The following is a 12,598-nucleotide window of genomic DNA, read 5'->3' as shown; positions in this document are numbered from 1 at the left end:
TCGGAAATCTAGTGAATATGTATGTAGAACATGTACTTAACCTGCACAATTAGGCCCGACGGTGTGCACGATAGGTGGAGCGATCCCCCGTGCATCCAGCACTGCCAATAAAGAATACCTACTTAATAGTTAATCAAACTATTGTGATAGATTCTTTGAATCAATCTGGCAACCCAGATGGGACCTGCTCTGCTCGGCTGCAGGACCTGCTGAGAACAGGACTCCCTAGGGTACCCCCGGGATTTCCCGGAGGGACTCCTCGCCTCAATCGGATCACTGCGGGAGCAGACAAGGACACCATCTAAAGGAGTAAAGGTATTCTTTATTCTTTTATGTTTATTTTATTTTTGGGACCGGTCATTTGTAAAGCTGTCCATAAGTCATAAGACAAAAGTAAACTTATGCAGGATGGTGTATACCAGGTAGCTAGCACCCTTGGTATACATTTGGTGTGGTATATGTTTGGGTGCTTTTGTTTCAGTACACTCTGTATGCTTTTCTACACTTTGTGTGCTTTAGGTTTGGTACCCACTCGTGTGCTTTTGTTTATGTTTTGAATTTGATTTTGACGTTTTTGGTTACTGAATGTGGTAAACGGCTATTGGAACTGAATTACGGATATCGTTTGCGGATTTTGGTCTTTGGATTGCAAATTGAAACGACATAAGACAATTAAAACTGTGGATTGAATGTATGAGTAAATGAGACGCAGCTCAGCTGCGGAGCGTGTGTGGAGTTCTGATCCACAGTTTCGTAACTCCGCAAGGGGTACGGCCAGAGATGAACAAAGTATGACTCACTGATGATTTGGAACTTGAATTTATATGTTAGCGTTGTAATTGTAAGTTTGAGTTTGATTATCTTAACCATTTTGTGTTGTTGGTGTAAGAAAGTCCCTGTATGGTGCATCGCATAAATGTGGGTATTTGAATGGTGTCTTTTACATCCAGGAAATGAGTGTATGCCCTCATATGTCCTGGAATGCGTGTGGTGCAAACAGAGGTTGCAAATAGATTGTGGAGGGGATATTGAATGCCCTGAGTGTCAGGTTTGGACTCCCTGGGACAAGAGGGAACGGGCTACATATACAGTTGAGATTGTTTGTGGTTGGAAAGGTAAAAATCTAAATGAGTAATATGGGAGGTAAACAAAGTGGTGGAATATTGAAAAAGAGCCCCTTAGGCTGTATTTTGGATCACTGGAAGGAGATAGGGGGACCGCCAGGTGGAAGTATGGATAAGAAAACTTTAGTAAAATATTGCAATCAGTGGTGGCCTTTATATAAGTTAGACGGTGATGAAAAATGGCCCTTTAATGGGACATTGAATTATAATGCTTTGTTACAATTGATGTTGTTTTTGAGACGAGAAGGAAAATGGGATGAGGTGATGTACGCAGATATGTTTTTCACTTTAAGAAATCATTCAGAATGGCAGAAAGAATGTGGCATTAATTTGGCCCCACAAAATCCTCTTGTGTTAGCAATGGAAAAGGAACAGAAAAGGACTACAGGGAAGATGAAGAGATGTTGTTCGGCATGTAGTATAGGACAAAGATGTGTAAAATTAAAGGAAACTGAGGAAAGAATAGAAGATTTTGTTTTTCCACCACCCTTACTACCTCCAACACCCGTAGAAGGTAATTTTACTGACGATACGGGTGCAAAAGAACCTGATGAAGGTACGAGCACAAGAGATTTAGGTTTTACTCCTATTACAGCTCGCACCCGGAGTAAGGTCGGTCCAATAATCCAGGCTCCCTTAAGACAGGCAATAGGAGCTACCACTCCTACGAGGATTAAAGTGCCATTTACAATGAATGATTTAGATTCATGGAGGGAAATGGTAAAAGGATATCGGGATGATCCTGAGGGAGTTGCTAAAAGATTTGAATTAATCGTTAAAAATCAAGATCCAGATTGGAGAGATATTGATTTGATGTTAGATGCCTTAACCGAAACTGAAAAGCAATTAATAATAAAGACTGCTCGGACTCAGGTCCAAATTCAAATAACTGCTGGGGTTTTACCCGGTACAGTAGATAATCACGTACCAAGAACAGACCCCAATTGGGACCCTAATGATGATAGTGATTACTGATTGTTGAAAAAATATCAAGAATGGATAAAGATTGGTATTGAAAATGCGATACCGAAAGCAGTTAATTGGTCAAGTCTGTATGCAGTAAAACAAGGTCAAACAAACTCCCACAGAGTTTCTTGATCGGTTAAGAGCAGCTATGCGGAAATTTACTACCTTAGATCCCTTATCTGAAGTAGGAAAACAACAGTTAGTCTCTTTGTTTCTAGGAGAATCCTCAGAAGATATAAGGCGAAAGCTTCAGAAACTGAAAGAGCCTGAGATAAGAGACTTAGAGAAATTGATAGAGGAAGCTTGGAGAACATATCGGAACAGAGAGGGGGATGAGAGACGAAAATTGGAAAAAGCTATTGCTGCAGCTACTGTAGCTGCGCTGGGAAAGCAGGACAACTCCCTTCGTGGGAGGGGTCAGGGAATTGGAAGGAGGGGAGGCTCACGCCAGCCCCTAAGATCAGATCAATCTGCTTATTGTAAAGAAATAGGCCATTGGAAAGGACAATGTCCTAAGCTGAGTGAAGCACAAGCTGTCGTAGCCAATGTTACCTCTGGTCAATGAGGGGGACCGGGGGAATCCACCCTAGCGGATCCACTGGTTAAAGTTAAGCTAGGGAAAATAGAACAAGAGGTGGATTTTCTTGTAGATACGGGAGCATCCTATTCAGTGTTAAATCAAAGGTTGATAACGGAGGATGAAGAGTTTGTGACTGTAGTGGGAGCAACTGGCCAGCAGAAAAAGGCTTTTTTCCTAAAACCACTTAAATATAAATTGGGTAAATAAATAGGAATACATAAATTTCTGTATTTGCCTGAATCTCCAAAATCCTTGTTAGGCCGCGATTTGCTAGAACAATTGGAAGCAGAAATTGTTTTTGAAAAAGGAAAAATGGAATTAAAAATCAAGGAAGACCAGCTAATTAACATTTTAAGCTTGGCATTAATACAAGCTGAACCAAAATTTGAAGTACCTCCAGAAATTGTTGATCAAGTATATCCTGGAGTCTGGGCCTCTGAGGTTCCAGGAAAAGCTAAAAATGCAGCCCCTATAGTAATTAAACTGAGACCAGGAGAAGAACCTGTCAAAGTTAAGCAATATCCCCTGAAATTAGATGATAGGAAGGGGATCAAGGAAATAATTGACAAGTTTCTACAATATGGAATATTGATTGAGTGTGAATCAGAATATAATACACCTATACTACCAATTAAAAAGGCAGATGGGAAAAGCTATAGGTTGGTCCAAGATCTGAGAGCCATAAATAAGATTACTGAAGATATACATCCAGTAGTCGCAAATCCATATACTTTATTAACAAAACTAAAAGATAACCAAGTTTGGTTTACCGTGCTGGATTTGAAGGATGCCTTCTTCTGCCTGACCTTGGCCACAGAAAGTCAGAATTTGTTTGCTTTTGAATGGGAGAATCCTGAGTCCGGAAGAACTCAGCTAACATGGACAGTATTACCTCAAGGCTTTAAGAATAGCCCCACTATCTTTGGAAATCAATTAGCAAAAGAGCTTGAAACTTGAGTATCTCCAGACAATGAAGGAATCTTGTTACAATATGTGGATGATCTCTTAATAGCTACTGAAACCAGGGAAAGCTGTATTCGATGGACTGTGAATCTTCTTAATTTTTTGGGTTTAAGTGGATATTGAGTCTCTCAACAGAAAGCCCAGCTGGTTCGACAGCGTGTGACCTACCTGGGACTTGAAATCTCAGGAGGACAACGGGAGCTCAGGACCGAGCGAAAAGAAGCCATTTGCCGAACCCCGGAGCCCCAAACGGTAAAAGAGCTGCGGACCTTTCTGGGAATGACAGGTTGGTGTCGCCTTTGGATATATAATTACGGATTATTGGTAAAGCCATTATATGAATTGATAAAGAGAGACCAGTCAAAAGTAACTTGGACTGGAGAAGCACGAAACGCATTTAGGCAGCTCAAACGAAAATTAATGAGAGCTCCTGCTCTGGGACTGCCGGATGTTTCAAAACCGTTTTGGCTGTTTTCTCATGAGAGACAAGGAATAGCCTTGGGAGTACTAGCACAAAGACTTGGTCCCTATAAACAAGCAGTAGCTTATTTCTCCAAACAACTGGACGAGGTAAGCAAAGGATGGCCTGGCTGCCTTCGAGCTGTTGCAGCAGTTGTTATCAATATTCAAGAAGCCCGAAAGTTTACCATGGGACAGAAAATAACGGTGTTAGTCTCCCATACAGTTTCAGTGGTTTTGGAACAAAAAGGAAGCCATTGGCTCTCGCCCCAGAGATTCTTAAAGTACCAAGCAGTGTTAGTAGAACAAGATGATGTAGAAATTGTAGTTACTAACATTGTCAATCCAGCCTCTTTTCTTAGTGGAACTTTGGATGAACCAGTGACACATGACTGCATAGAAACAGTAGAAGCTATATATTCCAGTCGACCAGACCTCAAAGAAGAACCTCTGGAGGATGCTGAAAACTCCTGGTATACCGACAGGAGTAGTTTTATAAAACAGGGACAACGTAAAGCAGGATATGCAATCACAACCACCCAATAGGTAATCGAATCTAAGTCATTGCCTTCCGGAACTTCAGCCCAAAAGGCGGAGATAATTGCCCTTACCCGAGCATTGGAATTGGCAAAAGAGAAAAAGATAAACATTTGGACAGATTCTAAATATGCATTTGGAGTAGTTCACGCTCACGGTGCAATTTGGAAGGAACGAGGATTGCTAACTGCTCAAGGAAAGCAAATAAAACATGCAGAAGAAATCTTAAAACTATTAGAAGCCGTGAAGCAACCAGAAAAGGTAGCTATTGTGCATTGTCGAGGACACCAAAAAGGAAACACAGATTCAGAAATTGGAAATCGACTAGCAGATTATGAGGCTAGGCAGGTGGCGGAAGAAGTGGAAGCAGAGACATTATCCTTAATACCAGACGGTAAAATCCAAACTGTAAGTACAAATCAGAAACCAAATTATTCGAAGGAAGACCTAAAATTAACTGAAGACCTGGATGGTAGAGTCAGATGGATGGGTTCATTTAGCAGATAATCGTATAGTAATACCATCCAATTTAATATGGACAACAGTTTTAACTGAACATAATAAGACGCATTGGGGAGCGGATGCCCTGTACAAAAGCTTAAATCAGAAATTAATAGGACGCAATCTGTATACAATGGTGAAACAAATCTCTCAACAGTGTGAAATTTGTTTACGTAATAACCCTAATGTGGCGAATAAAGTAAAGTTGGGGATGATTGGCAAAGGAAATTATCCAGGACAACAGTGGCAAATTGATTTTTCGGAACTCCCAAGAAAAGGGGGGTACCGATACTTGTTAGTCATGACTGACACATTTTCAGGCTGGCCAGAGGCTTTCCCCTGCCGAACAAACAAAGCAAGAGAAGTAACTAAGATATTGTTGAATGAAATCATTCCTCGTTTCGGAATTCCAGCAACGATATCTTCCGATCGAGGTTCTCATTTTTGTGCCAAAGTAGTACAGCAGGTGAGCAAAATTTTGAGGATAGACTGGCAGTTACATACCCCATATAGACCTCAAGCAAGTGGGCAAGTTGAAAAGATGAATCATTTAATTAAACAACAGATAGCAAAAATTGGTCGAGACTAATCTAACTTGGCCCCACTCTCTTCCCCTGGCATTGCTTAGAATGAGAGTGAAACCAAAAACAAAGAAAAATTTAAGTCCCTTTGAAATATTGTATGGGAGACCATATCAATTTCAATTTACAGGAGATTTAACCCAATTGGGTGCAGGGTATTTGTGTGACTACGTGGTATCCCTCCAGAAGCAGTTGGAAAATATAAACAAACAAGTTTTAGGAACCAGGGCTAGAGGGTTAGATCAACCGATCCATCCCTTTAAACCAGGTGATTATGTATATGTAAAGATTTTTTCAGGACTACCTCTGGAGGAGAAATGGGACGGACCCTATCAAGTGTTGCTGACGACCTTCACTGCCATTAAGATCAAGGAACAGCTGGCCTGAATTCACTATTCAAGAGTAAAGAGAGCACCTGAGAGGCCATGGACAGTCATCCCTACAGGACCCACGGGTCTGCGATTCTCCAGATCATGATGGTAACAGAGTTATTACTCGGTTCAAATGAAGCTCGATGCAACTTGAACTCACATTTTTCCTTGACGCAAAATGTTTCCCAAATCCTGAACAGAACTGACTGTTGGATATGTACTCACATGCCAGAACATGGGGGAAAAGGAATCTCGCTAATTGGTATTCCGATACCAAGAAATCGCTCCCGGACCGATCTTTGGGAAAGTACCACATGGTATACTGACAATGACAAAGTCTGGAAGTTAGAAATAACTAGTCCTGAGGCCCAGGAGCCTTATTGTACGTGTGTACAGAGATGTAATCCACCTAGAGGACTTGGAAAAATTGACTGTGTTAATGGGACGTATGTGGGGAATCATACAGTTAGTAACAAAACTATAGATATTGGAACTTCAACTTCTGTTAATACTACAGCATGGCCAGTGCTGGAAGGAAAAGGATGGTACTGGCTATGCAATGACACTGCCCGGAAAGTTTTACCAAAGAATTGGATGGGAACATGTACTTTGGGAGCAGTGGTTCTGAATATGACTATACACAGTTCTCCACCAAAAGGATGGGTACGAACACACTTTCGAAAGATTAGACAAGATGTTGAGAATCCTTTAGTAAGGAGGCCTACTGCCTTTCATAGTTTTGTCCGATGGTTTCTTCCATGGTTGGGAGTGAGTGAGTTAGAAAAAGCCATACTTAACATTTTGGCAGTAATAGAAAACCTTGAGAATAGAACAATTGATGCAATAAGAGCCCAACAATTAGAAATATCCAGTTTATCTCAAATTGTACTACAAAATAGAATGGCATTAGATCTATTACTGACCTCTCAGGGGGGAGTATGCACAGTTATAAATACGAGTTGTTGCATGTATATAGATCAAAGTGGAAGAATCTCTACCGACTTAGAAGAAATTTGGAAACAGACCAAAATACTACATGAGATAACAAAGGATGACCTCTCATGGGGATTTAAAGAATTGTGGGACAAACTAACATCCTGGCTGCCAAATTTTGGGTGGCTAAAGCAAATTTTTATTATGGTTATAATTTTAATGACTTTAGGAATGATGGTCTGCATTATGCTTAAGTGTTTTGTGTGGTGTTGTCAGGGCACGGTAGAAAATTACGAAAGTTGGAAACAAAATAAAATCAGACATCAAGTAGAAACCGGAAAATATTTTACATGGTCTCTCGGAAGTAGTGGAATCCTACAGTTGCAAAAGAATTTGCAAAGGTTTAAAGAAAAGGGGCGATTGATATAGAGAACGAACTGTTAATTGCTTAATGATTGTCTCCCTGTAACTTTACATACCAAGGACTGGTGTTTGTCAAGGATTAAGCCTGTCAGAGACTGGTACTTGGGAGTGATGAGCAAAAAGGAACCATGAGCGATCACAAAACTTAATTAAATGTTTGATGAATTTACGATCTTGTTGAGAAGGCACAAGCAGAGGCCTTGCTTGAATAGATAGGGCCGGAAAAGATAAGAACTCCTGCCTTTGTTCTCGTCCTTGTAGATAATTTAGCTTAAACTAGCCATATGGTTCTACACCACTAATGAAAACTTAGATAATAAGAGCACTAACAAGCATTGATGTATCAAAACATGTAAAGGACCATACTGCGCAGAATCACCTGAGGAGGGTCAAATAGCGGACAAGTGAGGAAGACTATGGAAGACCACCAGAGGACTCCTGAAGACCACCAGAGACCTTCAATGCGCCTGCGTAAAGGACATTTGCATATGCTAATAGTTTCCCGGAAAAGTAATGAATATGTATAACATTTCTCGGAAATCTAGTGAATATGTATGTAGAACATGTACTTAACCTGCACAATTAGGCCCGACGGTGTGCACGATAGGTGGAGCGATCCCCCGTGCATCCAGCGCTGCCAATAAAGAATACCTACTTAATAGTTAATCAATCTATTGTGTTAATTTTTTTGAATCATTTTACATAAAAATAAAAAATAATTAAGACTGCCTGAAAGTATATAAAACAGTAGAGGGAACTTGTCAAGAACTGGTAAAATTTTATTAGTGCCAACCATAATCTAGAGGAACACAGAAAAATACAGAATAACACAGAAATAAGATGCCTTCTCCGTCCTCTTACTGTGCCCACCAGCGAGATAAATATCAAGGGGGTTTTGGTTTGGTTTTTAAAGGAAAAAGGAAGATATGGGGGAAACAGGAAAACTACTGCAGGAATCCTAAGAATTTATGGCTGAAACAACAGATGCAGTCCTATGCTGAAGAGATCTATGCCCCCTAACAGCAAAATTAGTGAAATTAGTGTTCCTCCCCAGTGACAAAAAAAAAAAAAAAAGAAAAAAAAAGAAAAGGGAAAAAAAAAGAACAAAAGGTGATGAAATATGGCATGATAGTATGCTTCTTAATAGGGTAGGCCAGTAGGTGAAGTACATAAGTCCCATGTTGAAGTTCTGGGAGACAATATACAAAATAAAAACTTGATAAAGTACAGGTTAAGAGTCTCTATTCACTATTTAGATTAAATAACCTTCAACTGATGTTAATCAGAAGTACTGACTAAAAAAAAAAATAAAACAAAACAACACACAACCAAAAAAACTCCCAAAAAATTCCTCTTCAAACTTTTTCCAGCATCAAATGTTGTTCCACTTTTGTTTTTCTGAATCTGAAGCTTCCATTTATATATGTACTTATGTTCAGTTTACTTACTGCTTCACTTCCAACATAAGGTTAAAGTACAATTTTGTTCTACTGCTCCTAACCATTCCTTTAAAATAGCATTTCTGACATCATCTATTCAGACAGAAATAAAACCAGATTTATATACAATTCTATTCTGTAAGTACACAAATTATAAGAACTGGACAAACCATCAAAATACCCAGCAACTTGAAAAAAATAAAATAAGGTGTTTCTCGTTATCTTCCCTCTATAATTTGAGAACAGGCATTAGTAAGAGACACTCGTTAACTGAAGAAAAAAAAGTTACCTGCTAACCACATTAACAGTTAAACAGAAGAGAAACCTCATACATTAAAATCAAGTTACATCACAGCTACAGACAGCTAGAGTTAGCCTCACATCCACAGGGGAGGGAAGAGGGGGAGAGTTTAACCACCCCAATATCTGCTGGAGGAACAACACAGTAGGATATAAGCAATCCAGGAAGTTCTTGGAGAGCATCAATGACAGCTTCCTGACATGGGTGATAGAGGAGCCAATGAGGAGAAGCACTCTGCTGGACCTCATACCAACAAGAAAAGGCTCATTGGGGACGTGAAGGTCAAAGGCAGCCTTGGCTGCAGTGACCATGTGTCCTGGTTTCAGCTGGGATAGAGTTAATTTTCTTTCTAGTAGCTGGTATAGTGTTACATCTTGGATTCAGTATAAGAATGTTGATAACACACTGATGTTTTCAGTTGTTGCTAAATAGTGTTTAAACTAAGTCAAGGATTTTTCAGATTCTCATGCCCAGCCAGCAAGAAGGCTGGGGGGTGCACAAGAAGTTGGGAGGGGACACAGCCAGGGCAACTGACCCAAACTGGCCAAAGAGATATTCCATACCATGTGATGTCCTGTCTAGTATATATACTGGGGGGAGTTGGCCTGGGAGGGATCGCTGCTCGGGAACTAACTGCGCATCGGTCGGCGAGTGGTGAGCAATTGCATTGTGCGTCACTTGTTTTGTATATTCCAATCCTTTCATTATTATTATTATTATTGTAATTTTATTATTGTTATTATTATCATTATTAGTTTCTTCCTTTCTGTCCTATTAAACTGTTCTTATCTCAACCCACGAGTTTTACCTTTTTTTTTTTTTCCCCCCGATTCTCTCCCCCATCCCACTGGGTGAGGGGGAAGTGAGTGAGCAGCTGCATGGTGCTTAGTTGCTGGCTGGGGTTAAACCACAACACCATGAGATGGCAGAGTTGGAGGGGGAAGGGGGGGGAGGAGGCGCAAAAAGAAAGCTCACATCCCTGGACTTCAGGAGAACAGTCTTGGCCTCTTCAGGGATCTGCTTGGAAGAGTTCCATGGGATAAGGCCCTGGAGGGAAGAGGAGCCCAAGAAAGCTGGTTAATATTCAAGGATCAACTCCACCAAAGGCAACAAGAAGGACTTCTATAGAGTACACAAGTGGCAAAAGGAAGACTAAGAAAAATGTGGGCCCACTACTGAATAGGGCAGGGGGCCTGGTGACACAGGACATGGAAAAAGGCTGAGGTACTGAATGCCGCCTTCGCCTCAGTCTTTACTGGCAAGACCAGCCTTCAGGAATCCCAAAGGGAAAGGCTGGAACAAGGAAGATGTACTCTTGGTGGAAGATGATCAGATCAGGGAATACTTAAGCAAACTGGACGTCCATAAGCTCACCGGCCCTGATGGGATGTGCCCACAAGTGCCAAGGGAGCTGGCTGATGCCATTGCGAGGCCACTCTCAATAATATTTGAATGATCATGGCAATTAGGAGAGGTGCCCAAAGACTGGAAGAAAGCAAATGTCACCCCTATCTTCAAGAAAGGGGACCCAGGGAGCTACAGGCCAGTCAGCCTCGTCTCGATCCTTGGGGAAGGTGATAAAGCAGCTAATCCTGGAAACCACTTCCAAGCATGTGAAGGACAAGAAAAATCACCAGTAGTCGTCAGCATGGCATCACCAAGGGGAAGTCTTGCTTGACCAACCTGATAACCTTCTATGATGAAATGCCTGGCTTAGTAGACGAGGGGAGAGCAGTGGACATTGCCTACTTAACCTTCAGGAAGGCTTTTGACATCGTCTCTCATAAGATCCTCATAGAGAAGCTGTTGATGTATGGGCAGGATAAGCAGATGGTGAGGTGGACTAAAAACTGGCTGAATGGCCAGGCCCACAGAATGGTAGTCAGCAGCACAAAGTCTAGTTGGAGGCCAGTAACTAGCAGTGTACCCCAGGAGTCAATACAGGATCTAGTCCTGTTCAACATCTTCATTAATGATCTGGATGATGGGGCAAAGTGTACCCTCAACAAGTTTGCAGATGACACAAAACTGGGAGGCGTGGCTGATAGACCAGAGGGTCATGCTGCCATGCAGAGGGACCTCGATGGGATGGAGAAAGGGGCTAACAGGAACCTCACATAGTTCAACAAGGGGAAATGCCAAATCCTGCACCTGGGGAAGAATAACACCAGGCACTAGTACACATGCTGGGAGCTTACCAGCTGGAAAGGAGCTTTGCAGAAAAGGACCTGGGGGTCCTGGTGGACACCAAGTTGAACATGAGCCAGCAATGAGCCCTTGCAGGGAAGAAGGCTAATTATCCTGGGCTGCATTAGGACTGTTGCCAGCCCCCTCTACTCAGCACGGGTAAGGCCACACCTGGAGTCCTATGTCCAGTTTTGTGCTCCCCAGTACAGGAGAGACACGGACATACTGGCGAGAGTCCAAGAAAGGGCCACGAAGATGATGAAGGGACTGGAGCATCTCTCCTATGAGGAAAGGCTGAGAGAGCTGGGACTGTTTAGCCAAGAAAAGGCTCAGGGGCATCTCATCAATGTATACAAACACCTGAATAGAACGTGCAAAGATGACAGAGCCAGGCTCTTTTCAGTGGTGCCCAGTGATAGGACAAGATGCAATGGGCACTATCTGAAACACTGGAGTTTCTGTCTGAACATAAGGAAACACTTTTATTACTGTGAGGGTGACTGAGCACAGGTTGCCCAGAAAGGTTGTAGAGTCCAAACATGTCAAGACTATTTCCCCTCAGTTTTCAATGCAACACAAATTTATTCTTTGGTACACAGTATGGGCTTCAGTAATTATTGTAAAACTATGCACTTTCAGAAAAACAATGTTTTCTTATTAGCTACTAAAATAAACAAATGTTGTAGAACTCTGGACTTGCTACCTCTGACAAACTCATCTGAAGAAACTATAGCTTCACACTACATTGAGACAACACATTTTTTACTTTCACTCAAATCACATTTATTTAATATTTCTCTACCCAGCTCTCTAACTGTTTTTTCTCACTAATATGTTGTCTCAACAGATAACAAGAGTGACTGTAAGAATACATCTACACTGGGTAGGATTTTTGTTTTAACAAGACAGTATTTTGACAACCTATTTCAACTTGTAAAGTTAATATCTTTTCATTTCAACCGATTTCCATTTCAACCTGATAATCACTGCTTAAAAACACACCATATGAAAATATGAATTGTGCTGAAATATACTGGAACTGCTTCTGCCATCTTAATGCAACGCTAAGATATATCTTGTCAACTTTATGATTTTTATTCAAATACATAAACAACTAAACTATTTCACATACCACCGATTCACTACTAAATTAAGTATCATTCATTCCTTTTGTAGGCATTTCTGTAACACCATTTCAGACTGCCATCAACCTCTGGCAGTGACCTTTGTAGA

At 41.1% G+C, this 12,598-nt stretch overlaps 2 protein-coding genes across 12 annotated transcripts in view; one reads left to right on the top strand and one right to left on the bottom strand.

Annotated features, from left to right (window-relative positions):
- LOC121232770 (ras GTPase-activating protein 1) overlaps positions 1-12,598 on the bottom strand; it is a 128,057-nt gene that overhangs the window by 103,595 nt on the left and 11,864 nt on the right. The gene's annotated exons all lie outside the window — the stretch shown is intronic.
- Positions 66-7,868, top strand: LOC115351547 (syncytin-1-like). 4 transcript variants are annotated; one of them, XM_041121235.1, is made up of 3 exons: positions 2,385-3,919; positions 4,442-4,638; positions 6,000-7,868. In XM_041121235.1, exon 3 carries the CDS (start codon positions 6,137-6,139, stop codon positions 7,442-7,444), a length of 1,308 nt encoding a protein of 435 aa, XP_040977169.1. In that variant the 5' UTR covers positions 2,385-3,919; positions 4,442-4,638; positions 6,000-6,136; the 3' UTR covers positions 7,445-7,868. The 4 variants fall into 4 exon arrangements, with proteins under 4 accessions (XP_040977171.1, XP_040977169.1, XP_040977168.1 ...); XM_041121237.1 differs by lacking the exons at positions 2,385-3,919; positions 4,442-4,638 and adding an exon at positions 66-315; XM_041121234.1 differs by having other exon boundaries at positions 2,387-4,638.

This window comes from Aquila chrysaetos, chromosome W (genome assembly GCF_900496995.4).
Source record: "Aquila chrysaetos chrysaetos chromosome W, bAquChr1.4, whole genome shotgun sequence".
Taxonomy (NCBI): Eukaryota; Metazoa; Chordata; class Aves; order Accipitriformes; family Accipitridae; genus Aquila; species Aquila chrysaetos.
Note: the sequence above shows the minus strand (reverse complement) of the source record. Positions and strands in the feature narration are given on the sequence as shown.